The 14,137-nt window shown below is 43.2% G+C and overlaps 1 protein-coding gene across 2 annotated transcripts in view; it reads right to left on the bottom strand.

Moving 5' to 3' along the window:
- LOC120050447 (transmembrane protein 163-like) overlaps window positions 1–14,137 on the bottom strand; it is a 56,857-nt gene that overhangs the window by 17,408 nt on the left and 25,312 nt on the right. For both annotated transcript variants that reach the window (XM_038997035.1, XM_038997036.1), the window contains exons 3-5: window positions 13,802–13,845; window positions 10,727–10,818; window positions 1,509–1,605 (exon numbers count right to left, since the gene is read on the bottom strand). In XM_038997035.1, coding sequence (XP_038852963.1) covers window positions 1,509–1,605; window positions 10,727–10,818; window positions 13,802–13,845 — 233 coding nt within the window. The remainder of the gene's footprint in view (window positions 1–1,508; window positions 1,606–10,726; window positions 10,819–13,801; window positions 13,846–14,137) is intronic.

Genomic DNA, 14,137 nt, shown 5'->3' with positions numbered 1-14,137 from the left:
TGAGGAGTTGGCAACACTGAATGCATCCCACTGGATCTGGCATGTGAGCTTCGTGAGAACCACATGAACAGCAAGAAAGAATACAGCTGCCAAGCATGCAGCCAAGGGCACAATACAGTGTCTGATACAAACAAATTACTTATCTCGTCATTAATATACATTTCCACAAATATTTCTTTATGCAATTCATCCTTTACAATTGTTCATGCACTGGTGCTTTTGTTCAGGAATACAGGAAATAATTTCACCTGGGCACCTGGCTGGTTACATTATCGTCATCTTTACATTTCTACTTTGTCAAAAATAGCTGTAAATGGACTTTATTAATTACTGTCACTATTACTAATCAAATCTACAAATAAAGTTGTATTGTAAGGGAAACAAAATGTAGGCCTAATATATCCTATTTTCTTCTAGGACTTTGTATAAAATGATAAAAATTAAAAGATTTTTTTTTAAATTTTTTTTACATGGATATATTACCATGAATATTTCTTTATGCAATTAACAATTTACAATAGTTTATGCACTATTTATCAAGCACCGTTGATATGCATCTGATACATATGCTGGAGGGCTCGCCCGGCATTGTTCACTAGTGGGTACTTATATGCTAAAAGGCCAGCGGTTCTAGTGTTAAATGTGTTGCACTTTAGGTGTTCCACCAATAATTGGCATCATTCCCTCGAGCCAAATCATAGGTAGTGGTTGAGAGATGGGATCAAGAGACGCTAGTACGAGGAGCTCCACCTTCTCTCTTTACACGTTACGGGCCAAATATCCCCTCCCGAAATTCAAAAGCTGCGAACACCTGCAAAATCGTGATTTATCCGATTAGCCAATGATGAAAAACCCAAACACCAGAAGTGCTTATGACAAAGGCCTTAGGCTACCTGGTTTGCTTTCTATTATTAAAAAACGGGCTCTTAGCTTCGACTTAAGCGAATGTATTCTCTCCCTGATGTTTCTACGCAGACTGACTGCTGCTTATTGCCTGGCAACAGACTGATGTCAGTCAGACTGATGGCCTGACATTAAACTGTAGAATTCTGACACATAGCAGAATTCATATTCCATTCTATTTAGGCAAGTTGTCCAGGTCCCGAGGCAGCAAAACATCTCCAAACCATCACACTACCACCACCATTAGGGGAGGTAGCCTAGTGGTTAGAGCGTTGGGCCAGTAACCGAAAGGTTGCGAGATCAAATCCCCGAGCTGACGAGGTAAAAATCTGTTCTGCCCCTGAACAAGGTAGTTAACCCACTGTTCTTAGGCTGTCACTGTAAATAAGAATTTGTTCTTAACTGACTTGCCTAGTTAAATAAAAGGTTAAATATATATATGTATATTTTAAAGTTCACCAAAAATAGCTTCATGTGGCTCCCATATAGCTGTTTTCAAAATAGAGAGATAGGATGCAGTGTGCCGCCCCTGGATTGAGAGTTATAGGTGCAGTTAAGGGTAAGTGCCTTGCTTAAGGGTACAACATCACGAGATGGCATCTTACCACTTCAGGCATTAGCTTGGTAGCCAGGTCATGGATTGCCTTTCCCAGGATACACAGGGAGGACAGGATGAAGACCACACCCAGGATCACACAGGCTCTGTAGAGAGAGGGGGAGAGAGTTAGGAGGGGAGCAAGAGAGATGAAGGGAGACACAGGGGAAATGGAAGGAAATAGAGTCAGAACAGTGATTAAGAATATTCTGCTTTGAAAACACAGTTCCACGAGAGAAAGGATATGTCAGTCATTTACATAGATGCGAGTGAGGGATCATATATTGTATTTTAAAACATTTCTAAATCATTGGCAACAGGAAGACCTTTCCATGACAAAGTAGACCTACTGCAACCACCCATCATACAAGTTCATTGCAACTTACAGTAAGTAATACAATAGCAAATCGTCCCCATTACGTCCATGCATGTGGAAGAGAAAAGGCATCATTAAATAAACAATCATTTTGCTTTTCTCTATGGCGGATTTAGAGAGTGAACACAGTCTCAGAGGATCAATTTGAGAAGAGATTTTCTTTAAACAGTTTTATCCAATTAGGTAAGCCTGGCTGGGAGAAGGCCCCCCGCCAACAAAACAAAAGTCAACTATCATCTGTGGTAGTCAGGTTAGCCCACTGTTTATATTGTCTGCTCTCTCCCCTACTTAATCTAGCAGTCTAGCGCAGATTCACTATACCCACCATACAAATCAAAAGAGCCCATGAAGAGGCCAAAAACAAGAGAATTTGTTGAAAAACGTAAGTAGATAGTGTATTACACATATTTCATAGTTGTGGCCAAAGGTTTTGAGAATGAAACAAATATTAATTTTCACATAGTCTGCTGCCTCAGTTTGTATGTTAGCAATTTGCATATACTCCATAATGTTATGAAGAGTGATCAGATGAATGGAAATTCCCTCTTTGCCATGCAAATGAACTGAATCCCCAAAAAAACATTTCTACTGCATTTCAGCCCTGCCACAAAAGGACCAGCTGACATCATGTCAGTGATTCTCTCGTTAACACAGGTGTGAGTGTTGACGAGGACAAGGCTGGAGATCACTCTGTCATGCTGATTGAGTTCGAATAACAGGCTGGAAGCTCCAAAAGGAGGGTGGTGCTTGGAATCATTGTTCTTCCTCTGTCAACCATGGTTACCTGCAAGGAAACACGTGCCGTCATCATTGCAGTGCACAAAAAGGGCAAGGATATTGCTGCCAGTAAGATTGCACCTAAATCAACCATTTATCGGATCATCAATTACTTCAAGGAGAGCGGTTCAATTGTTGTTAAGGCTTCAGGGCGCCCAAGAAAGTCCAGCAAGCACCAGGACCGTCTCCTAAAGTTGATTCAGCTGCGGGATCAGGGCACCACCAGTACAGAGCTTGCTCAGGAATGGCAGCAGGCAGGTGTGAGTGCATCTGCACGCACAGTGAGGCAAAGACTTTTGGAGGATGGCCTGGTGTCAAGAAGGGCAGCAAAGAAGCCACTTCTCTCCAGGAAAAACCTCAGGGTCAGACTGATATTCTGCAAAAGGTACAGGGATTGGACTGCTGAGGACTGGGGTACTGTCATTTTCTCTGATGAATCGCCTTTCCGATTGTTTGGGGCATCCGGAAAAAAGCTTGTCCGGAGAAGACAAGGTGAGCGCTACCATTAGTCCTGTGTCATGCCAACAGTAAAGCATCCTGAGACCATTCATGTGTGGGGTTGCTTCTCAGCCAAGGGAGTGGGCTCACTCACAATTTTGCCTAAGAACACAGCCATGAATAAAGAATGGTACCAACACATCCTCCGAGAGAAACTTCTCCCAACCATCCGGGAACAGTTTGGTGACGAACAATGTCTTTTCCAGCATGATGGAGCACCTTGCCATAAGGCAAAAGTGATAACAAGTGGCCCCGGGAAGATAACATCGATATTTTGGGTCCATGGCCATGAAACTCCCCAGACCTTAATCCCATTGAGAACTTGTGGTCAATCCTCAAGAGGCAGGTGGACAAACAAAAACCCACAAACTGACAAACTCCAAGCATTGATTATGCAAAAATGGGCTGCCATCAGTCAGGATGTGGCCCAGAAGTTAATTGACAGCATGCCAGGGCGGATTGCAGAGGTCTTGAAAAAGAAGGGTCAACACTGCAAATATTGACTCTTTGCATCAACTTCATGTAATTGTCAATAAAAGCCTTTGACACTTATGAAATGCTTGTAATTATACTTCAGTATTTCATAGTAACATCTTACAAAAATATCTAAAGACACTGAAGCAGCAAACTTTGTGGAATATTTGTGTCATTCTCAAAACCTTTGGCCACGACTGTACACTATGTTCAGACAAAAGCCATAATGGATGCCAGCGTGTGCGTGCGTGCTCACAGCTGGCTCGCACTCCACAGCACCCAGTCCAGGGGCCTCCCGGGTGGCGCAGTGGTCTAAGGCACTGCATCACAGTGCTAGCTATGCCACCAGAGACTCTGGGTTCGAGCCCAGGCTCTGTCGCAGCCGACAGCGACGTACAATTGGCCCAGCGTTGTCCGGGTTAGGGAGGGTTTGGCTGGCAGGGATATCCTTGTCTCATCGCACACTAGTGACTCCTGTGGCGGGCCGGGCGCAGTGCACGCTGACCAGGTCGACAGGTGTACGGTTATTCCTCCGACACATTGGTGCGGCTGGCTTCCGGATTGGATGTGTGTTGTGTCAAGAAGCAGTGCGGCCAGGTTGGGTTGGGTTGTGTTGTGTTGTGTTTCGGAGGACGCATGGTCTCGACCGTCGCCTCTCCAGCGTCCATGCGGAAGTTGCAGCGATGAAACAAGACTGTAACTACAACCAATTGGATACCATGAAATTGGGGAGAGGGAAAAAAATAAAAAAATAAACACCCAGTCCCCTGGGTCCGAACCAGAAGGTAACTAGGCAACACAAAGTAGCGAGAGGAGCCATGTAGGAATGGTTCCAGAGGTGCAGCGGGAGACAGACCTAGAGCTCAGTGTGTGTGAGAGAGAGACCTCCTAGAGCTGTGTAAAGTGCAATAACAGACTCTCCCTCACAACAAACCTGCCCAACCAACAGCTCAGCTGACTGAAACATCCGTTTGATCTTCAATGATCCTGCTACTTAGAAAAGTCCCTTTTTTTAGTCTTGGCATCAAGCACATTGCAAGATTGATTGTTTTGATATCAAAGTCGCAAGATGCAAGGACTTGACAGAACTGTAGTTGACTAGACTGTAGTTGACACGCACGCAGTCATCCAGTCTGTCTACCATTTCTCTCCTGCTCCGTGTGTCACGTCAGCAGGAGAATACAACAATATTCTTCCAATTACAGTGGAAGAAAAAAAAAAAAGTGCCGCAAATTCATGCTGCTTGCTCATTCGTCTCCAGACCTGGTAATTTAATTGTCCAGTGGCCTAGTGCCTTACTCCTGCCTGGCCTCTCCCCTGAGGGATCACACATATACACACACACATTCACCCCCCACAACACACACCTAGGAGGCGCCAATTACTAGCTGCTGGGTAACAAACCTTCCAATTAGGATTCTGACACCAAAGCGATGTTCACTGGTACAACCGAAGGCTGATATTAGCCTGGTTAAACCAGATTGAATGCTGCCCTCAAAATGGTGAAATCAGCATTCAAGCTCGTTTAACCAGGCTTATACACCAGAGGCTCCATGGCGATCTGCATTCATGAAAACATCCGAGACTGTGGCAGATGGTGTCTGTCAGGATGGAGGTAGAGGGAGGGGGGCGGCTTGCCAGGTCTTCACCTTTTTGTTTCCCCTCTCTCCTGCTTCTTGCCTCTGACACCCTGGTCATTCATTCACACACCATAATCAGTTCTGTGGTTGCCATGGCGCCGTGAGGAAACCTGGGCATAGAGCTCTGTAAATATTGTACATATTTTAAATGTATTTAAGTGTTTTTTTTATTGCATATTTAAATAAACCTTTTGCGAGATTAAATGAACTATATGGTGGTGACCTATGTACTTGCAGGACTGATTATGGCAAGTCAGTTTATATTTGGCTTGGCTAGATACTGTAGCTAATATGATTTGAATGATGCAGCATCCGCTTTTGGCCTGCACCGGTTCCTAGAGGGAAATGGACTGTGGTGTGAGGGGAGACAGATGCTCGCCTTGTAGGGGGCTTTTCTGGACTAGGTCTCGAAGGACCTGCCACCCGGACTGTCTACATGGGGTGGAGTTGGACGCTGGAGGAAACCTAAACTAAACAAAAAACAGAGTCAGACATGGTTTTCGGAAACATGTAGCATTTCACGTAGGATTTTTCTGCAGCGGTGGCAGAGTAACTTGAGGGGGGCGGGGCGCATTGCTACTAGCTTTAGCGCAATGACATGCTAGCTGTTCCCAAAGACTTAGTCGTTGAGCCAACGACTATCCATTTAAAGGACGTCTCAGAGAAATATATATTTTCTGCAGTGGCGGCAACAATTTAGCAGTGGTGGGCGACCGCTGCTAAATTAATATAGAGGAAACATTCACGTGTGAAGTTTCACGTTATTTTTTATTTAATCCCCACATTTCATTTTTCTCAAATGTTTATTTTTCACTACTTTCAGCTACAGTACCTTAAGAAAATATTCATACCCAATGACTCATTACACATTTTGTTGTGTTAAAGCCTGGATTCAAAGTGTATTCAATTGATTTCTCACACATCTACACATAACGCTTAGTGAAAACATGTTTTTTGTGTGTGCTAATTTATTGAAAATTAAATACCTAATTTACATAAGTATTCACAACCTGAGTCAATACTTTGTAGAAGCACCTTTGGCAGCGATTACAGCTGTGAGTAAGAGCTTCCCACAACTGGATTGTGGGACATTTTCCCATTCTTCAAGCTCTGAAATTGGTTGTTGATCATTGCTAGACAACCATTTTCAGGTCTTGCCATAGATTTTAGTCAAAACTGTAACTAAGCCACTCCGCAACATTCACTGTCATCTTGGTAAGCAACTCGTGTAGATTAGGCCTTGTGTTTAGGTTATTGTCCTGCTGAAAGGTAAATATCTCCCAGTGTCAGACAACCAGGTTTTCTTCAGATTGCCTGTGCTTAGCTCCATTCAGTTTCTATTGTTTCCTGAAAAACTCCAGTCCTTACCGATTACAAGCATACCCATAACATGATGCAGTCACCACTGATTGAAAATATGGTGGTACTCAGTAATGTGATATATAGGATTTGCCCCAAACATAACACTTTGTATTCAAGACAAATGTAATTGCTTTGGCACATTTTTTTCAGAATTACTTTAGTGACTTGTTGCAAAAAGGATGCATGTTTTTACAATATTTCAGTACAGGCTTCCTTCTTTTCACTCTGGTTAGTATTGTGGAGTAACCACAATGTTGGCAGCCTTGGCAGTGCCAGGAGCCTTGGCAAAGAGAATCTGTAACCGTTTTAAAGTCACCATTGGCCTCATGATTAAATCTGAGCGGTTTAAGAAGGACAGCTGTATCTTTGTAGTGACTAGATCACATATGTCAGAGTCAAGGCCCGCGGGCCACATCCGGCCCGCGAGAAGGTTTTTTACGGCCCCTGGGATGATCTTGATTTATTATTAGAACCGGCCCGCAGACCGCAGCAAGCCGGCAGCCCGCAGATCTTTTACACGCACCAATACTACATTTCCCACAATGCAACGGTGACGCACCGAGCAGTAGGCTGCTTCATTTCAATATTTATTGGCACAGCAGTCGTCAGCATCACAGTAAAATTAACTTTCAGATACCCATCAAAAATGGCAAAACGGAAGGTGGACACTGAGAACCGGGGGTTTCAAACAAGGTGGGAGTCGGAGTATATGTTCACGGAGGTAGCTGGAAAACCTGTGTGTCTTCTGTGTGGAGAAAGTGTGGCGGTACTGAAAGAGTATAATCTGAGACGACATTATGAAACGAAACACGCGGACAAAAACAAGAATATGGACATGGAACAAAGGCTACAAAAGGCAGAGGAATTAAAACGAGGCCTCAAATCTCGACAGGCTCTGTTCAAAAAAGCCAAATCACAAGGCCAGGCTGCTGTCAAGGCCAGTTTTATTTTGGCAGAAGAGATCGCTAAATCAGCCCGGCCATTTACGGAGGGGGATTTCATCAAAAACTGCATGATTAAAGTTTGTGACGAAGTTTGCCCAGAAAAAAGGCAACTCTTTTTAAATGTGAGTATGAGCAGAAACACCATTGCCGAGAGAGTAGACCAGTTGTCCATCAATCTAAAAGAGCAGCTTGTGAAAAAGGGAAAAGATTTCATTGCATATTCCTTGGCTGTGGATGAGAGCACCGACATTTCTGACATTGCCCAGTTGTCAATTTTCATCCGCGGAGTGGACTCCAGCCTAAGCGTGACAGAGGAGTTTTTGGCTTTACGTCCTATGCATGGCACAACTACGGGGCATGATTTGTATGAAGAGGTGTCAAGATGTGTAAATGAGATGGAGCTGCCTTGGGAAAAACTCGTGGGTTTGACAACCGACGGAGCACCTGCGATGTGTGGACACAGGAGCGGACTGGTGGCGAAGATACGGGAAAAGATGCAAGAGGAAAACGCGACAGGTGAGCTGACAGCTTATCATTGTATCATACACCAGGAAGCGTTGTGCGGTAAAGCCTTGAAAATGGAGCATGTAATGAGCATCATCACGCGCACAGTTAACTTTATCAGAGCCAAAGGTTTGAATCACCGCCAGTTCAAGGCATTTCTGACGGAGTTAGAAACGGAGCATGGTGATTTGCCTTATCACACAGAGGTGCGATGGCTAAGCCAGGGAAAGGTGCTTCAAAGATGTTTCGAGCTTCGTGAGGAGATTTGTCTGTTCTTGGACAGCAAAGGGAAAGACACAACACAACTCCGAGACGAAATGTTTCTGTGTGAAATGGCTTTTCTGTGTGACATTACGAGTCATCTGAATGCAATGAACTTGCAGCTGCAGGGTCGGGATCATGTCATCTCTGATATGTACAGTACAGTGAAGGCATTTAAAACCAAACTGACTCTGTGGGAGACGCAGATGCGGAAAGAAAATTTGAGCCACTTTCCCAGCTGCCAGACCATGAAAGAGAAGCTCTCTACCAGTGCGTTCCCGAGCGCACAGTTGGCTGATAAAATAGGTATGCTTGCCGCTGACTTTCGACGCCGATTTGCTGACTTTGAAGCACAAAAAAGCAGGTTGGAACTGCTCGGTAACCCATTTGCTGTTGACGTGGAAAGCTCACCACCAAACCTCCAAATGGAGTTGATTGACCTCCAATGCAATGATGCACTGAGGGCAAAATATGCGGCAGTGGGTGCTGCGGAGTTCGCCCGTTTCCTCCCCGACACAATGCCCCAGCTGCGCATCCAGGCTGCTCAAACGTTGTCTATGTTTGGCAGCACATACCTGTGTGAACAACTGTTTTCTTTGATGAACCTGAACAAAACATCACACAGAAGTCGACTTACTGCTGAACACCTCCACTCAATTCTGAGGATTTCCTCAGCTCAGAGCCTTACCCCGAACATTGATGAACTTGTGGAAAAGATGGGACACCACCAAGTATCACCCTCAACCTCAAACAAGTGAACATTACTGTGCAATCACATATTTAGAGTTTTTACTCAGTTCAAGTTTAAAAGTTAAAGTTTAATATTTGTTTTCACTGCATGTTACTTCTCCTTAAACAAAGTGTTGTTTTTGATTAATAGATTTTTGCACTTTATTTTATTGTATTTCAATCCAATTATATTTTAAAAATATTTCAGTTGAGTGGATGATAGAAAATTGCTATTATTGTTTTTTTCTTTGAAGTAAATTTAGCCCACTTTTGCTAAAATAGAAAATATAGGCTACTGATGGTGCCTTGAATACCGGTTTCTTTCATTTAATGTTCATGTTATGGGGATTTTTATATAAAGGAAATTTGTCTTTTGTGTCTGTTGAAAATTAAAGATTACTGACAGAGCCATAAGAAAATATTGCTTTATTTATCTGATCATATTGGAATATATTTGTTAGGTTTTCAGTAGGTTCAATTAGGTTCACTAGACTATATGCGTCATTTAAAAATTTTTCAATGAACATTCGAACAGTCCGGCCCTCGGCTTGTAGCTAAATTTTTTATTTGGCCCTCCGTCCATTTGACTTTGACACCCCTGGACTAGATGAATTGATACACCATACAAAGTGTAATGAATAACTTCACCATGCTTAAAGGAATGTTCAATTTTTTTTCTCATCTACCAATAGCTGCCCTTTGCGAGGCATTAGAAAACCTCCTTGGTCTTGTGGTTGAAATTCACTGCTAAACTGAGGGACCACTATTATTTTGCACACAGATCCATGCAACACACGATCACAGCTTACTGTGAAATAAACAAATTACTTATTAAAAATGTACTTTGTGTGCCTTTCTTCGTAACGTATGTGTACATTAAACAAATTCCAATTTGTTGTAGCTAACATTAGCTAGGCAGCTAACGTTAGCTTTAAGGTTAGGGGTTAAGATTACAGTTAGTTAACACGCTAGCTAAGTGGTTTTAAAAGGTTAAAGGGTTAATGTTAGCTAACATGCTAAGTAGTTGCAAAGTAGCTAATTAGCAAAAATGCTAAAGTTAACCGTGATGAGATTTGAACGCAACCTTTGGGTTGCTCGACATTCGCGTTATACAGTACATTCACCAATCATCCCCGACCAACCTCCCTCCTATCGTTTCTATTTTAAGTAACCTACTGTCTTTACCTGTGATTGAAATGCACTGTATACAAAATCATGTATAGCACCATTTATTTATTTTTTTACTTTTCCTGCATGTGAACCTGAAAATTTGACTTTTTCACTTGCAATTCCTCATATGAAAGTGACATTTTTAAATGTGGAGTTTTACATGTGAAACTATGGTTTCACATGTCAAATTTAAGCTCAACATGTGAAAACAGCGAAATCACATGTGAAAATGCACATTTGACAAGTCTTTTGCGCACAGCCATTTACAGTGCACTGAGTAAGGTGGAGGAGAGACAATGCTGGGTTTCTAATACTGTACACTAGAGTCCCAATCCCTGCACAAAGAATGAAATGCATTGTAATAAACTGCAGCGCCTATGTTGAAGAGCGCTTAGTGTGTGCTGAAGAGAACAGTGCTAGTATAATTTCTAGGCTTTATATAGTTTTGCTGGTCATCAAAAACAACAAATATGGTGGTGATATATCTACTCACATGTACTCCCTGTGTGCAGAGTGAATGGCGGAGGCATTACTATAGCGCCACACCACGATGACGGAGGACAGCACGTCCAGGGCGGCATCAAACTGCAGAGGGTAAACATCAACACTCACCAGCTTTTCAGCAGAAACCCATGAGAAATGGGGGTTTACTTAAATTATTTTACCCTTCAGTTATCCTCATCCCAATAACGCCAAGACAATGCCAAATCTAGCCTAAATTACAAGCTTAGACTCCTAAGGCAGCAGGACTCGATATGGCCAGGCCCTTGTGGAACTAGTGTGTTATTGAGATCGACTACATTGCAGTTGGTCTGCGCAGAATCATTCATCTACAAATCATCTTGCATCCCAAATACAGTGGTTTGCGAAAGTATTCACCCCCTCTGCATTTTTCCTATATTGTTGCCTTACAACCTGGAACCTCCGTCCCAGTCTCAAATCTCTGGAAGACAAACAAGTTTCCCCTCAAGAATTTCCCTGTGTTTAGCGCCATCCATCATTCCTTAAATTCTGATCAGTTTACCAGTCCCTGCCTAAGAAAAACATCCCCACAGCATGATGCTGCCACCACCATGCTTCACTGTGGGGATGGCGTTCTCGGGATAATGAGGTGTTGGTTTTGCCCCAGACATAGCGTTTTCCTTGATGGCCAAAAAGCTACATTTTAGTCTCATCTGACCAGAGTACCTTCTTCCAAATGTTTGGGGAGTCTCCCACATGCCTTTTGGCAAACACCAAATGTGTTTGCTGATTTTTTTAAGCAATAGCTTTTTTCTGACCACTCTTCCATAAAGCCCAGCTCTGTAGAGTGCACGGCTTAAAGTGGTCCTATGGTCAGATACTCCAATTTCCACTCTGGAGCTTTGCAGCACCTTCAGGGTTGTTTGTTGCCTCTTATTAATGCCCTTTTTGCCTGGTCCATGAGTTTGTGGGCGGCCCTCTTGGCAGGTTTGTTGTGGTGCCATATTCTTTCCATTTTTTAAATAGATTTAAATGGTACTCCGTGGGATGTTCAAAGTTTCGGATATTTATTTATAACCAATCCCTTATCTGTACTTCTCCACAACTTTGTCCCTGACCTGTTTGGAGAGCTCCTTGGTCTTCATGGTGCCGCTTGCTTGGTGGTGTTGCAGACTCTGGGGCCTTTCAGAACAGGTAGGGATAGCTTGTATACATACATACATACATACGTGACACTTAAATAAAGTCCACCTGTGTACAATCTAACTAATTATGTGACTTCTGAAGGTAATTGGTTGCACCAGATCATATTTAGGGGCTTCATAGCAAAGGGGGTGAATACATATGCATGGACCACTAACATTTATTTATTTTTGAAACAATAAACTTCAATTTACTATTTTGTGTATGTTCATTACATGAATTCCAAATAAAAATACATTTAAAATTACAGGTTGTAAATGCAAAAAGAAATAGGAAAAAAGCCAAGGGGGATGAATACTTTGCAAGGCACTGTAACTAGCTAGAGCTCAAATCAAATGTGCCGAATACAACAGATGTAGACCTTACTTACAAGCCCTTAGCATGTATTTTTCTTAACTGCATTGCTGGTTAAGTCATTTATTTTTTATGTAAAAATGTTTTTTTTAAAGTAACAAATAATTAAAAGAGCAGCAGTAAAATAATTGCGAGGCTATATACCGGGGATACCGGTACAGATTCAACGTGCATGGGCACAGGTTAGTCGAGGTAATATGTACATGTAGGTAGAGTTATTAAAGTGACTATGCGTAGATGGCAATGCAAATAGTCTGGGTAGCCATTTGATTAGCTGTTCAGGAGTCTTACGGCTTGGGGGTAGAAGCTGTTTAGAAGCCTCTTGGACCTAGAATTGGCACTTTTTGCGGTTTTGTCGTGCCCTCTTCACGACTGTCTTGGGCCATGTTAGTTTGTTGGTGACGTGGCCACCAAGGACCTTGAAGCTCTCAACCTGATCCTCTACAGCCCCGTCAATGAGAATGTGGGCATGCTTGGTCCTCCTTTCCTGTATTCCACAATCTCTTTTGTCTTGATCACGTTGAGGGAGAGGTTGTCCTGGCAGCGCACGGCCAGGTCTCGGACCTCCCTATAGGCTGTCTTGTCGTTAAATCAGGCCTACCATTGTTGTGTCATCGGCAAACGTAATGATGGTGTTGGAGTCGTGCAGTCATGAGTGAACAGAGAATACAGGAGAGGACTGAGCATGCACCCCTGAGGTGCCCCCCGTGTTGGATTTGTTACCAACCCTTACCACCTAGGGGAGGCCCGTCAGGAAGTCCAGGATCCAGTTGCAGAGGGAGGTGTTTAGTCCCAGGGCCCTGAGCTTAGTGATGAGCTTTGAGGGCAATATGGTGTTGAACGCTGAGCTGTAGTCAATGAATAGCATTCTCATATAGGTGTTCCTTTTGTCCAGGTGTGAAACGGCAGTGTGGAGCGCAATAGAGATTTCATCTGTGGATCTGTTGGGGCGGTATGCAATTTGGAGTGGGTCTCGGGTTTCTGGAATAATGATGTTGATGTGAGCCATGACCAGCCTCTCAAAGCACATCATGGCTACCGACGTGAGTGCTACGGGTCGGTAGTCATTTAGGCAGGTTACCTTGGTGTTCTTGGGCACAGGGACTATGGTGGTCTGCTTGAAACATTTTGGTATTAAAGACTCAGACAGGGAGAGGTTGAAAATGTCAGGTAAGACATTTGCCAGTTGGTCAGTGCATGCTCAGAGTACATGTCCTGGTAAACCATCTGGCCTTGTGAATGTTGACCTGTTTAAAGGTCTTACTCACATCAGCTACGGAAAGCGTGATCACAGTCGCCCGGGACAGCTGATGCTCTCATGCATGTTCCAGTGTTACGCGCCTCGAAGCGAGCATAGAAGTAATTTAACTCGTCTGGTATACCAGGCTCGTGTCGATGGGCAGCTACTACTCTTTATGTGTTCAAGATCAGTGATCCTGTGCCTCACCTTGCTCAAACTGACCTCAAAACACACTGATTGTAACGTTAGTAATGACATCTGCCCTATAGCACTCAGTAGAAATTAAAATACATTTTAAAAAGTACCTACAGCGAATCCGAAAGCCGAGGCACTGTGTCTCATGAAGGAAACAGCTGTAAAAAAGAGAAACAAGTTTTACTATACATGAAGAACATTCATACATGAAATATCAGTGGTACTGTTGTGAATGACTTGAGAATACCCATTGCACACCAAACACTGACGGCCGGTTAGCTCAAAACCGACTCAGCCTACCAGTAGTCCCTGGAGTTAAACAGTTTTGGTTCTCTTTTAACTACATTAGCTGCACTTGAATGAACGTCTGCGACAATGGGCCAATAGTCCCAAAAGTGCAAACCCCACCCATCTGGCAGTCCAAAATAACAAGAAAGGCTCAATTAAATG

Source organism: Salvelinus namaycush, chromosome 7 (assembly GCF_016432855.1).
Source record: "Salvelinus namaycush isolate Seneca chromosome 7, SaNama_1.0, whole genome shotgun sequence".
Taxonomy (NCBI): domain Eukaryota; kingdom Metazoa; phylum Chordata; class Actinopteri; order Salmoniformes; family Salmonidae; genus Salvelinus; species Salvelinus namaycush.
This window is presented reverse-complemented; position numbering and strand designations above follow the sequence as displayed.